The following is a 12,769-nucleotide window of genomic DNA, read 5'->3' on the forward strand; positions in this document are numbered from 1 at the left end:
GTTGTTTGTGCTGCTGAAAGTTCAGATATGATGTTTATGTAATGGACTTAACAATAAAAGGCCATTATTGACCTTGACTGCAGCGAGATCAGAATACTCAGATTTCGAAGAAAATGAGACTTTTTCCTTCTCTCTGCCTAGTGTGAACCTGCAGTAGAGGTCTTAAAGAGATTAATGTTGGTTGAGAACTGGAATAATCTTTCATGAACACTGAAACTATAAAGTTCATAAGCTAAATACGCTCAGACATTAAAAAGTAAAGAAAAATTACTGAGCTCTGAAGGATGCAACAGTCTATCAGTTTGAGTAATGGATGAATATATTTATCTAAATATTCACAAATATAAAGGCAGGTCTTTAAAATTATTTAACAGGCTCAGTGTTGAGTAACTTGCCAAGGTCAAACAGTAAGCACTAAATTTAATTTTAAAAACTCTTTATTTTAAAAAAAAGTTTAAAGTTTAAAATAAAGTTTAATGTGAGTAGTGTAAAATATTCAAATACAGAAATGTATAAAGTTGAAAGTCTCATGTAATCTACACTGTTCAAAGAAACCCATTAATAGATTTTTCTATGCATTATGAACATAAACACATAAATTTTTAAATGAGTTCATAGTACACATTTTTCTAGCAATGGTTTGTTTCATTTAATAATCATGGCCATTTTTCCATGCCCATACACAATAAATGTATTTTATTCATTTTAACAGACATGTAGATTTTCTTATATGGCTGAACCATGTATTATGTAACCAATTCTTTGCTGATAAATATTTAGGGTTTTTTTGGTATATTTTTCTACCATGTAATTAATTTTTATGCTTCTGTAATAACCTAAACATTGTCAGTTCCTGTTCCATTTTATATTCTGGATTGGAAAATAATTTCAGTGTGGCCTTGACCTCTAGTTTAGTATTTGGATCTGTCAAGTTTTGCTATTGGTAGATAGTCATATTAGGACTCAATTTCAAGTAATAGAAACCCAACTCAAAGTAACTTAAGCAAAGAAGGGTATTTATTGGTTCACGTAACTGAAAAGTCCAGGGGATATACTAGCTTCAGGCACGGTTGGATCCAGGGGCACAAACATTGTCATCAGGACTCAAGTCTCTCCAACATTTGGCTCTGCTTTCCTCTGTACTGGCTTCATTCTTTGACTGGCTCATTTGATATGGTGGGCCCTGTTGGTCTGAGCTTTTCATCCTATAGAGCTAAGCAACCTCAGTAGAGCTTCTGAGCTTCTCCTCCACAGTTCACTAAACTCTTAGGGTTGGGTATCACTGGACCAGCTTGAATCACATGACCATTCCTGAACCAATCACTATGGTCAAGGAGATGGACTGCGCTGATTGATCAGGTCTGAATTACATGTCCACCCATGAAACCTAAGATTAGGTCAGATTGAACCACATGGACTGAAAAGAAGGAGAGGAGGTTCCAAGAAACATCAGGGAGTTGTTGCAAAGGGATGGAATTGATGCTGGTCAATCAAAAACAACTGATGTCAGTGGTAAGACCAGATATTGAAAAAGTTTAATCTCTGCTCATAAAGTTGAATGGTAACAGCTGGCATTGTTCCTTCCTTGACAATAAATGTATTCTGGAAAAAATCATGAGGAGTAAGTTTGTCTTCTACTCAGGAGGCTTGTAATCCATTTGAATGGAATAATCATGTCCAATAGCATACTCTGGATGATACAACAGAGTTTCAATGTAAGTAAACTCAGTGGTCGTGAGTTTGAGAGCCCAACTGTCTTGCTGACATGAAGCAGGACAACCAGCCTCCCACTGGCAAATAGTTCTGTGACACTCATCAAGTCAGTGGTAAACTTTAAGCTCAGTGGAAAAGTTTTCTTATGTTCCTTTAAGTCTTTTGCCAGGTTGAACTGGTACATTTCTGTTGAGTACTGACAAATCAGATTCATCTCTGTATTACCGTAGAACAGAGGAATGGACAGTGACTTCAATCTGCTCTGCTCCTTCAGATCTGGTAGAAAGGGTCCCAAGTGCTGAAAATGAGCTGATATATATAGGCATAGAGGCTTACTCTGCAGTTAAAAAAAAAAAAAGCTGCTGGTCAAGGAGTATACAGCACAGTCCTTCCTGTTGTGAACATTAAGTCCTGGTGGGTGAGGTGCAGGCTGCTTCTGTTCAAAACCCCTTGGTGGAACTGGGTATAAGATAGACCAAGATCAGCTATAGTCTTCTCAAGGACAGCCAGTCTGATTGCAGCAATATGTCAAAAAAGCAGGCAAGGGCTGTGTCAGGTAAATAGGCAAGTAAGTAAGGTACTTTCAGCAGGGCCAGCCATATCAATAGCCAGGCTATGATCTAGAAGAACAGGCAGTTTAATATCGAAACTCTGTACATTAGTTTTAACCCTGAGTACTCCAGGGTTAATCCACAGCGTTTATTCTGGATAAAATTTTCTGATCTTAAAGGGCCAGTCAGGTACAGCAACTTTCATTTTCCTGCTCATCTGCCCAAGAACTTTCAGCTCAGGAGAAGGCTATCTCCTTAATCCAGACTTGAGGTTCTGTTTAGGAGTCTATGCTACATCTGGGAGTGATAGGGTTGGGAGAGCCAGGTTCATCAAGGTTGGCCCTACTTTCTTTGGTAATCAAGTCTCCATCTTCTGTAACTCAGCCCATCTCTGAGAATCATCTTATCAACAAGTCAAGGCCTCAGATTGGTTGAATGGTACTGCTGAAAGATGAGATCTGAGGCATGGAGATAGTAAGATACTAGGTTTGAGTTTTATGCTTTTTCCACCATCAATTCTTATACACAGTGTACATCAGACTCTTGAACAGATGATCATCTTTACCTTTAGTCCCTCATTTTGACAGGATTAAAGGGAATGACTGCCAGTGTAGATCAATGTCTTTTTCGGTCAAGTACAGGAGAAAAAGAAAATCGAGCTGACATTTTGAAGGCAATAGAAAAACTAAGCTTGTAGATAATTTCTTCTTTACAAATAACAGTTGTACATACAAGCAGGCCAGTCATCAGATTTTATTTGTTGAGGGTGAGCAGTATAGAGTAACCAGACTTAGGCCTTGTTTGATGATTTGTAGACTGACTCATATAATCACAATTAGTCTAGAGGATAAGAGACAAAAGATATAAAGAAACATTTCCAACATTTAACCAGTGCATTCGTTAAAGTAGCTGAGGACAGCAGGCCCTTAAGTTGACTCTGAAGAAATGAGACTTTTCTCATGGCACAAATCAAAGTCTACTTGTTCTACATGATCTGGTCTGGGAGGAGTTCATGAATCAAATCCCTCCTGAACAGATAAGTTGTCTTAATGCCTGAGGGTATTTCATGACAAGGAATGAAGTCAGCCACTCTGATTCAGTGTAAAACAATAGTACTGAGACAGATGAAATTCCATGAAAACATCCACAAGGACAGGGGACTGTGGTCTTGTGACATTAGGAAGAAGCAGCAGGAAGCTCTTGAGTCTACTGATAAAATCTTTAGCTGCAGGCTTTGTAGATTTCCAGTCAGTCTACATTTCCAGCAAAAAGGTAGATGATATGCAATTTGAGATGCCCACCAAGTAAGCTATCATGGCCTGGTCAAAAGGCCTACCTCCAAACATCATTAACATCAACAGCTGATGGTACCAGACATCAAAACACCCATCTTAAAATCTCTCTTGGCTGGAAGAAAATTTTCAAAATGGTCACATTTTAAATCACACAGATGAGAAAGGATGTTCAGAGACTGTCTCTTGTGGATCAGGTATTACATGCAGTTAGAGCTGAGTATTCATAATTTTGGAGACTAGGCAGATGTGCCAGTGACTGAGGAATTGTTTTAGCGATTTTTCAAAGGTTATTAGCTCATTTATCCTGGAAACAGCAGTTAAAACTGAATAAAAACCAAGAAGTAGTGTAACTGCCACTGGTTGAGTGATAGTGACATAGTCTGAGAATACGAATAATAACCAGGTACCCTTTTAGATAATGTTGCCAGTCTTTGAATTCTGCTTTCAGTTTATAGTTATCCCTTGCACAGAAAGTAGAGTACCATGGCTGAGAATGGGTGGTCCAATGTACAGTTGCTCTAATATGGCCTCAATGAAACATCAACTTCAGCATCAGCTTCAATACCTGGCGATTCATGTATCCAAGGAGGATCAAGACTTCAAGGTCATGTATTTCAAGTACCACTAGAGCATCTGGTGTTTGTGAAAGAAGCTGGGTAAGGGGGTTTGTCAGTGTAGAGTATGTATGAATTGCTCTCTGGCTATATCAAATCCAGGAATCACTGGAAGTCCATCTGTAGGTAGAGGGCTATTACTCTAGGTCCATTTGATACCACTTTCGGCCCATATGACTACTCTGGGGGGCAAAGATATGCCCATCTTCTTGTACTTTTCTGAGTTTGCCCACAGTAAGTATTCCTAAGAACATTCGGCATCAACTGAACATGGATGGTGTTGGGTAGAGGTACAGAACAGAATGCCATTCAGGTCGAACATACTGTTGTCTAGGGCAGTGGTTTTCAAACTGTGTTCTGAAGAGTTCTAGTTGTTGTAAAGAAGTCTCCTTAGGTGTCACCATGGTGGTAAAGTAAGATGCTTGTGGCAGGTTTCAGGCCCCCCACTTCTGCTTCCTCCAGAGCAGCTTCACTTTTACTCTGGGCTTCCATAAAGTTTTCATTCAAAGGGCTTCATGGCCACAAAGACTTTGGAAAACCAATGATCTAAGAATAAGTTGTTCACAAAATGCTGAAATACAAAAAATAGGTCACAGAAACCAGAAACTGTGTGAGCAAAGCCTGTGGTAAGCCAAGGTGTTTTCCTATTTATTCTTTCCCTAATGTGGGCCACATTACAAAATGATGAAGTTAACATTCAAGTCTGCTACAAATTCAGATTGCCTGAAATTGGGCTTGTAAGTGACTATCAGAGAACAAGGCTATTGGTTTTAAGTGACAATAGTGCTGGGGTTTTTGCAGTCAGCATACAGCTGCAAAATGCATTCATTTCTTTAATATTATTTCAAAAATTCCCTGGCTGGATGACTTCTCTTCAAGTATTAATAAGATCTCAGTGGGCCACAACTCAAATCCTAAGAAAATATCTCCTTCTCACCCCTCCTCCCCCTCTTCTCTATTCTCCTCCTCCCTTCCCTTCCCAGTCTCCTCACCCACCTGAGATGCAATTCCCTTAAACTAGATTTACAGCACAATTCTACGGACAGAAAAGTATATTGCTAAATGTCATGGAATTCATCTAATTTTGTGGCAGAATTAACTCCCCCCATCCCCATTCCATGTATCCCCACAAATCTTCTAGAGGTTTCTTTGACAGAAAACAAAGGTAACTGTCAAGATGTGGGGCTCTCAGATGAGGAAGACATACTAATTCAAGTAGTTATTGACAAGGTAAAAAAAGGGGGCGTTTCAAAGATGCTGTTTATTCCTGGGTCTCCAGGGTAATCTGTTGGCAACCAGGAAGCACTGGCTATACTGCTTTAGAGCAGTTTTCCCATTCCATTAAAAGGAATGCTGCAAAAATAACTTTCTGTGCTTGATTAAACTTAGGACACACTGGACCAAACAGCTAAATGAGGCTCTTTACCGCAAGCCTTCTGAGATCCTTTAATACACTACACTGCATTATGAATCAGGGAAGGGGACACATTTACAGTATTTTACCACCTTACTGGACTACAGAAGCTCTATGATATATATTATATGTGTATATCAAATATATACATACACACACACATATATATGAACAGTACTGTTCTAAAAAAATTGATGGCTCATTCTATGTAAATATTAGTTTGGGGATAGAGGACCACAGGTAGATCTTGGTGTCCAGGAATATTAGTAAGAATTAAAAGAAAAAAAAAAAAAAAGACATGATATGAACAGGGATCTCCAATCAACTAGGCCATCTTTGGGAAGACCATGAAGATACATGAAAGATCTAAAAGCAGCTTTGTGTTTCATAATGGGTAATCTTGCTGTCAAATGAACATTTGTTTTGTTGACTGGACAGTCTACTCCTAAATGTCAGAGATGCTGTAATGGAATTCTGGTCTAGGTACAGCTATCACAAGATTACATGTATGACATCCTGACTGATCGAGGGCACCAGATCAGGAAGTTGGAAACTTTTCTGGGGTTCCCACTCTCCAGTTATTTTAATACTGGGTAAAATAGAGGCTAAGTTAATTCCAAGGAGAGAACTGGACTAGGAGTCAGAAGGCCTGGCCTCTACCACTTTGTAGCTGTGTCACCTCGGATAACCTTTTAAATTTCCATTTCCTCATTTGCAAAAAGGGATTATAATTTGTGTTGATAATTGAGATTAATGCATGTAAAAGTGCTTTGAAACTGTAAAGTGCTATATAAACATAAGGGATTACCATATAGGTTCTACCTGGATGTATCAAGAGGCCTTTTCTGGAATCTGATTGGAGTTTTGTGAGATGCTGTTAGGTAAAGGGATTCCTTGGTAGAATTTCTTACATTTGTTTGAAAAGTTCTGGTTCCTGAGTAATCCCAAAGAAGATGCTGAGAGTTCACTGTGCCTTTGTTTTAATCCCAATGGGTCAGAATATCTGCTTGCTCATTCAGTAGGTTACTACAGATTTGACATGGAAAAAGAATGGGGTCCAGATTAGATACTTCCTGAATTTCAATCATTTAAGATAGTGGGGCATGGTCCAACGTGGTTCGCAAAAAGATGTTGCCATTCTTCAGACAGTGCTGATAACTAAAAATCCCCTGGTCCAAATTTATTACGTGTCTCTGAAGGCTTTAACTGAAGAAACGAAATGCACACTCATGGAACAAACAGCCTTTGTTGTGATAAAATAGCTTCAGCTATTTGGCTTGAGGAGTTTGACTTCACTACAAAAGGCTGTGTTGAATCTCGGTAGAACAGTACAGGAGTGGAGGTGAAGGCCACATCATGATGATTCGCTGGATGCCTCCTGGGTCACAGTGGTCCACCGGAATGATGTCTTCTTCAGTAGTAAGGTGGTAGAATCACCATGGGCAAAAATCCAGGTACCAGATCTGTAGGCTGATGGAATAGCACAAAGGTGGTCAGACGGTCCAGGTGAACACTTGGCAACCAGGAGGCACAGGACTGGAGGGGAGAGGGACAAAACATATAAGATAACAAATGCTTGGAATTACAAACAAAGGACTCTAACACTGGGGTGGGGCTGCTGCCAGCACATGAGCTGCTTGACGGATACTAATTCTTGACAAGCATGGTTTAGAAGCTGACAGATAATAAATGGGGGAAAAAAGCCTTATGATTAATGATCAGTGATGATAAGAACAGAAAGAGTTCTCTGGTAAAGACTGTTTCCTGACTCTTGAGGACAGTCTTAGGGAAGCAGCAAATAGGAACTGCCCCAAGTCTCATACTTTGGGGGAGTAATTTGATTATATTCAGGTTGCTGGGCAGTGGTTGGTGGAGAAAGAAGTGGCTCCAAAGGTGGTATGAGAACTGGATTTAATTTTATATACCAACACCAAAGCAAAGCAAAGGAGATACTGTTGTTCTTCCTTTTCCAATGCCTTTCACAAATTGTCTTATGCTCTTGTACTTGTAAAAGCTATCCTTAATTACATTTTCATAAGATTCCATCTTGAGTGCGAGAGAATAAGGTACGCAGGGAATAAGGCCCTGGCCCTTGCAACCCTCTGTAATACCCTATGCAGCAGAGCAGTTTCTCTTTATACTTGAGGGCTCCCTAAATCTTTTTAAAGTTAGAATTAAAAAATAATAAAGCATGAAATAAAGGAAGAGACATGGCCCAAAACTAGTGACTTTTTCCCTAATCAGGAGTAATTAGGTTATCACACAGCAACTAAGCAAACATTTATTGAGTGCTTATTCTGAGATCGCCTGTTCTCTAAATTCCTTCTTTCTACTAATGCTTCATATGTGGTAATATGTCTGGGCAAAGATTCCCAAGACAAAGCCCTTGCTTTCATGGGGCTTGCTATCTGGAAAGAGCTAATGCATGCAAAGAAGGACTTTACAAGCTATTTGTATACAAACATAGATAAAAGATATATAACAACACATTATAAAACTTAAAAAAGATAATTTCTGGCTAAAGTTAGGAAATTCATGAAGGAAAGAGCATCTGAGTTGGGTATTGAGTAAATGGCAGTTTTGATAGGTGAAGAAGCAGAGGAAGGCATTCCAGGGTAGAGAAGAGAGCACAAACAAAAGTGCAGAGATGGTAAAGAATAAGGCATTTTGGAAAATGGCAAGTACCGTAGTTCACTGTGGGTGGAGCATCGCCAGAGTTTGCACTGAGAGTGTGGCGAAAATTCAGGTCTCCGAATTCCCAGTAATAGCGCTGGTGGCAGTGTTTGCTCAGTCATTGTCTCTTTTCTCAAAGCGAGGAAAACAGTCCCCAAATTCAAAAACAAAAAAAAATCCAGCTCCCAAGTTCCTGTCACATCTTGATAATCTCTTCCAGGTCCCAGATCCAGTTCTTGAAAATCTGGAAATCTGGAGTCCACGCCGTGACTACACTGAAGGACATATGGAGAGCAGAACGCTGTAGTGAAACACTTTCAACCTCCTATCCCGGACAGCTCATGTTTTGTCACAGAATTTCAAGCTTTGAGTTCCAGTTGTTTTTTTCCTCCTTTCTCCTGAGGAAAGCATCTTATCACCACAGTCTTAAGATTCTTTTGAGGTACATCCAGATTTAATTACAAAAGAGCTAAAGACCAACACATCTTTCTCCAAAACAGTCACTTCTCTGGAATTGAGATCCTTTGTCTCTGCCCTCTAGGTAAAGGGAATAGTCAATTGATTTTTCCCAGATGTTTGTATGAAATAGCAGAAGCGGCTAACACCTAACAAACAAAACACTTAAGTGGGTTTGTGTTTGCTTGCTTAGAACTGTACCACTGGTAAGCACCACTCCACAAATTGAAAATGTTTGAAATCCAAGTGTTCAAACATTTCTATAGTGTTTGCTGGATAATGGCCTGGAATTTGATAAAAGCAGCTGACAATTAACAAAGAAGCAAAAACTGGCATTTTGGCCATTTTAGTAACACACTTGCAAGCAAAGAGAATACAAAGCAGGCCGGTGGTGGGGGGGTGGTGGAAAGTTAAGGTTTGAAACACTTGCAGTCTACTGATTTTGAGGTTCAGTAGACGTTCTAACAAAACTTTTCAGAGAATGTTAACCTTCAATTAATAAAGACAAACCCCCAAACATCTTCAGGAATTCCATGCCTGGTTCAGTTTGTTCCAGTCAGCCAGCTTGCTAAAAATTCACCTGCACCATTAATTAGCTGGACTTGGCAGCACCATTTAAAAATAAGCCTGATCACTACCAATCACACAAACTAAGAATATAAAATAGAAGTAACGGATGGCAGCCATGGTCATGGAAAATGGTCAATGGAACAGAAAAGCAGTCAGGCACCAGAAAATAAAAAGTTGTTGGGCCAAAGATTAAACAGGCTTCTTGATACTAGAGAACACATCCACTCCTACTTTTAGCTGCTTTATATCGGGTGCCACTGTACCATATGCGTCAGCCACCTTTCAGGCAACCCATGGTGAAAAGACTCAGAATAGAAGCCAAGCAGTGGAGTGTTGTTACCCCGAATACCCACTATGCATAGAACAGCTCACATATCCCAGGGATTCAACAGGGGCTTCAAATTGGTTGTGACGGGTCCCAAATGACATCTAGGCCTCAGTTTCCTCCTTGTGGCAAAGGAATTGTGGTTCTTAACTCTTCTGGGTCACAGCCCCCTCTGAAAACTTGCTGGCGATGGATCCTCATTCCCCTAAAATGCATATTCCCACTAATTTTTGCACACAATTTCAGGGAATTTGGGAATATCCAACTCCAATCCAAGGTTCCCAGGTTCAAAATCCAAGGATTGGACAATTGATAAGTTTTCTTACAACTCAAAAAAAAAAAAAAAAATAAAGCCAACCATTACGAACAATAATCATCCCTTACATTCACCGACGCTTTATAGTTTACAAAGCGCTTTCAACCCCACAAACGTTGATAGAGGAGGAAACTGAGGCGCAGACAAATTACCAAGTGACTTGCCTAAGGTCACTCGGCCAACTGGTGGCTAGGCCCGGAAGCAAACCCAGCTCTTCCGACTCCGGAGCTTGTCTCTCCACCCCGGAGCTGCCGCCAGAGATCCCGCCCCTCACTAGGGCGGCATAAGAAGAAAAAGACAAAGTAGGAAGCCCACCACCAACCATCCCCCAGCCCCCTCCTGCCCGCCCAACTGGGTCCTTGCAGGCCCCGAAGGGTGGCGCCAGGCCTCCAGGCCAGCCCCGGCCACCCCAGCTTCCCCGGCCGCGCCAAATCCCGCCGCCTCCCCGGGAGCGGGGCGGAGCAGCTGCCCGCCGCCGCCGACCACCCGGACGACTCCTCGTCGAATCGCAAACGCATAGGCCGCCGCCCGAGTTCTGCGTACGAGAAGAAAGACGCGGCGCGAGCGCCAACGGCCACCGGGCGCGCGCCGCGGCGGCCGGGCCTGCGCCCCAAGAGCTGGATGCCAGAGCAGGAGAAAGAGCCGCCAACCGATCGCTCGATCGACCGCGCGCCCGCTCCTTCGCCCTACCAGACCGGGGAGGGGGGGAGGGCGCGCCAGGGCTTCTTCGAGTTAGGGGCCTGACTCCCCGGCGACGAGACAAGATGGCTCCTCCGGTCCGTGCCGCTGCTGCCGTCCCGGCTGCGTCGCTCGGCCCGCCCCCGGTACTGTTTCTTTAAATGGCGGAGAGGGTCAAGAAAGCAGGAAGAGAGGCGCGCGCACTCACGTGACAGGGGAGTGCCCGGCTAACAAAATCCGGTCACGTGGAGACACGCTACCCACCAATCAGGAGGCTTCGCATCAGGGCGGGGGCGGGAGGAGGGGCGGCTCTGTGATTGGCCGAGTGCGCCGCGGAGGCCTCGGGGGCTTGGGGCGTCGGGGAGTGCGCGAGGCGGCCTGGCTTGTGTGCAGTGGCGGAGACAAAGCGGTGGCTGAGGTGGCAGTGGAGGCAGCGGCAGTGGCGGCGGAGGAGCCCTAAACGCCGAAGTTTGTGGTGCTGAGTCCGGTCACCATCTCATCCAGCGCGGCGCGCGGGCGGCTGGTCTCGCGGCGGCGGCGGCAGCGGCGGAGGCGGAGGCGGCGGCAGCACATGGTTCCAAGAGCGCGCTGCGGTCGTTGGGTTCCAATTCCGTGGGGAGGGACAAAGGCAGCTGTGAGCGCCGGGCAACGCCCGGTCGGGTGGTGCGCTCGCCACTGTCCTCGATCCGGGCCTTGAAAGCTGGGACTAACTCCTCTTCGTGAGGAGGAGACCACGGGACCGAGGCCCAGTCAGGGCCTGAGAGGCTGAGGCCGGTGTCTGAGGGAAGTGGGGGAGGGGCGCGGCCCGCCTGAGTTAATTTGGGCGGGTCAATTCTGTGGCTACTTAGTGGGTCACTGTGAGGTGATTTGACCCATTACCCTGACGAAATTGGGGCACACAGCAAGCTAGGTTTGGTCCGGGCTTTGAAAACAGAAATCGGTCTTCAGCGCTTAGGAGATCTTTCAGTTGGGAGGTGGTGAAGCCGGAACTAACGCCATATGCACTTCATCAACATCGTGGTCACCAGTCTGGGGATAATTTAAGGATCCTGGGATCATTGATGGCGAAGAGATGGGTGGTTGTCCAGTTTTATGACTGAAGTTGCTAAATTTCCGGATTGGTAAGTTTCCGGATTGGTAAATTTCCTCACAGGAAATTTAGAGGAATAACAACAAAAAAGGCTCAAAGATCATGAAGATGGAGCAGTAATTAAATCGCCAACTCCAGTATCATCTATTCTAGGACCAACCACATTCCACTCCGTGAACTGTCGCAAATTAACGCTGAAGCTCCTTAAGACTACACATTTATGACGTAGTTCCTTCCAAAATATTACATCATAGTCATTGAGAAGATTAAAAAAAAATGAAAGGAGAAATTGAGTTTTGTTTTAGACATCTTTTTGAATATATCTTGGTTAGATACTAGATAACCTTGTTTAACTAAGGAGCACAGATTTACGAAACCTTTACTGGAAGGAATCCTGAAAAATCTGTTCCATTGTAAGCTTATAGTTCCCAGTTAGTGGGTAAAGAACTGGAGACCTCACTGCACTCATGGCTTTCACAAATTACAGCAGTCTGAATCGAGCTCAGCTAACCTTTGACTATCTACACACAAATTCGTAAGTATCCTATAGGTGCTACTGAGGTCACTGATAACTCGTTGCTTGATACTAATATGGAAATCCTTTTCCCAGAAAATTTTGCATTTTTACTTTTTGGGATGTGTCACTGGATGAGTCTTGAGCTCTGTATGGAAGAACTGAGATCAGTGAAATGTTTGTTGCTAATCCAGAAGAATATGATCTTCCTTTATTGGATCAAAATTTATTTGGTCAAATGCAAGCTAGTTCTTTGAAGTCAGTATATTGAGTTGTTTCATTCCAGTGTTTAATAGGAATCCAACAAGTACTGTTCTTTGGATCGCCAAAAGTTGGACTATTCTAGTATCAACTCCTTCTTCTCTTTGGTGACAACAGCCAAAACAGTTGGGTTATAAAAAGTCTTTTCTTTCTAAGAAGGAAAAAAGAAAAAAAAAAACAAATGAAGACGTTTAAATGGCAACTTGTGAGAAGAAATTTTTTCCCCAGAAAACAGTTGGTTTTATTTTTCTGGGAAATTCATCCTCATCCAATATAGTTTTTATATGCTAAGCAGAAAG

General features: G+C 42.6%; 2 protein-coding genes across 10 annotated transcripts in view; one reads left to right on the forward strand and one right to left on the reverse strand.

The window, feature by feature from the left end:
* Positions 1 to 995: 995 nt before the first annotated feature.
* TUG1 (taurine up-regulated 1) lies at positions 996 to 11,621 on the reverse strand. The gene is made up of 5 exons (XM_068562424.1): positions 11,600 to 11,621; positions 11,098 to 11,383; positions 10,870 to 11,018; positions 8,273 to 10,649; positions 996 to 7,123 (listed from the first exon to the last, which is right to left on the reverse strand). The coding sequence occupies exons 1-4, from the start codon at positions 11,619 to 11,621 to the stop codon at positions 10,201 to 10,203; spliced, it is 906 nt and encodes a 301-aa protein (XP_068418525.1). The 3' UTR covers positions 996 to 7,123; positions 8,273 to 10,200.
* MORC2 (MORC family CW-type zinc finger 2) overlaps positions 10,939 to 12,769 on the forward strand; it is a 63,141-nt gene continuing 61,310 nt past the window's right edge. For 8 of the 9 annotated variants that reach the window (XR_011076200.1, XM_068562648.1, XM_068562647.1 and 5 more), the window contains exon 1: positions 10,939 to 12,230. Coding sequence is in view for 8 of the 9 variants with exons in the window: in XM_068562648.1 (XP_068418749.1) it covers positions 12,163 to 12,230 (68 nt within the window). In the remaining variant the exon portion in view is untranslated. The remainder of the gene's footprint in view (positions 12,231 to 12,769) is intronic. The other variant, XM_068562652.1, reaches the window with a different exon arrangement.

The sequence above is a fragment of the Eschrichtius robustus genome, chromosome 14 (assembly GCF_028021215.1).
Source record: "Eschrichtius robustus isolate mEscRob2 chromosome 14, mEscRob2.pri, whole genome shotgun sequence".
Lineage (NCBI taxonomy): Eukaryota > Metazoa > Chordata > Mammalia > Artiodactyla > Eschrichtiidae > Eschrichtius > Eschrichtius robustus.

Coding starts and splice junctions, on each gene's coding strand:
- TUG1 (XM_068562424.1), bottom strand. CDS start 11,621: ATGTTGATGAAGTGCATATGGC. Junction 11,384..11,599: donor GTTGATGAAGTGCATATGGC/GTTAGTTCCGGC, acceptor CACTTCCCTCAG/ACACCGGCCTCAGCCTCTCA. Junction 11,019..11,097: donor GCGCCGCGCTGGATGAGATG/GTGACCGGACTC, acceptor CTGCCACCTCAG/CCACCGCTTTGTCTCCGCCA.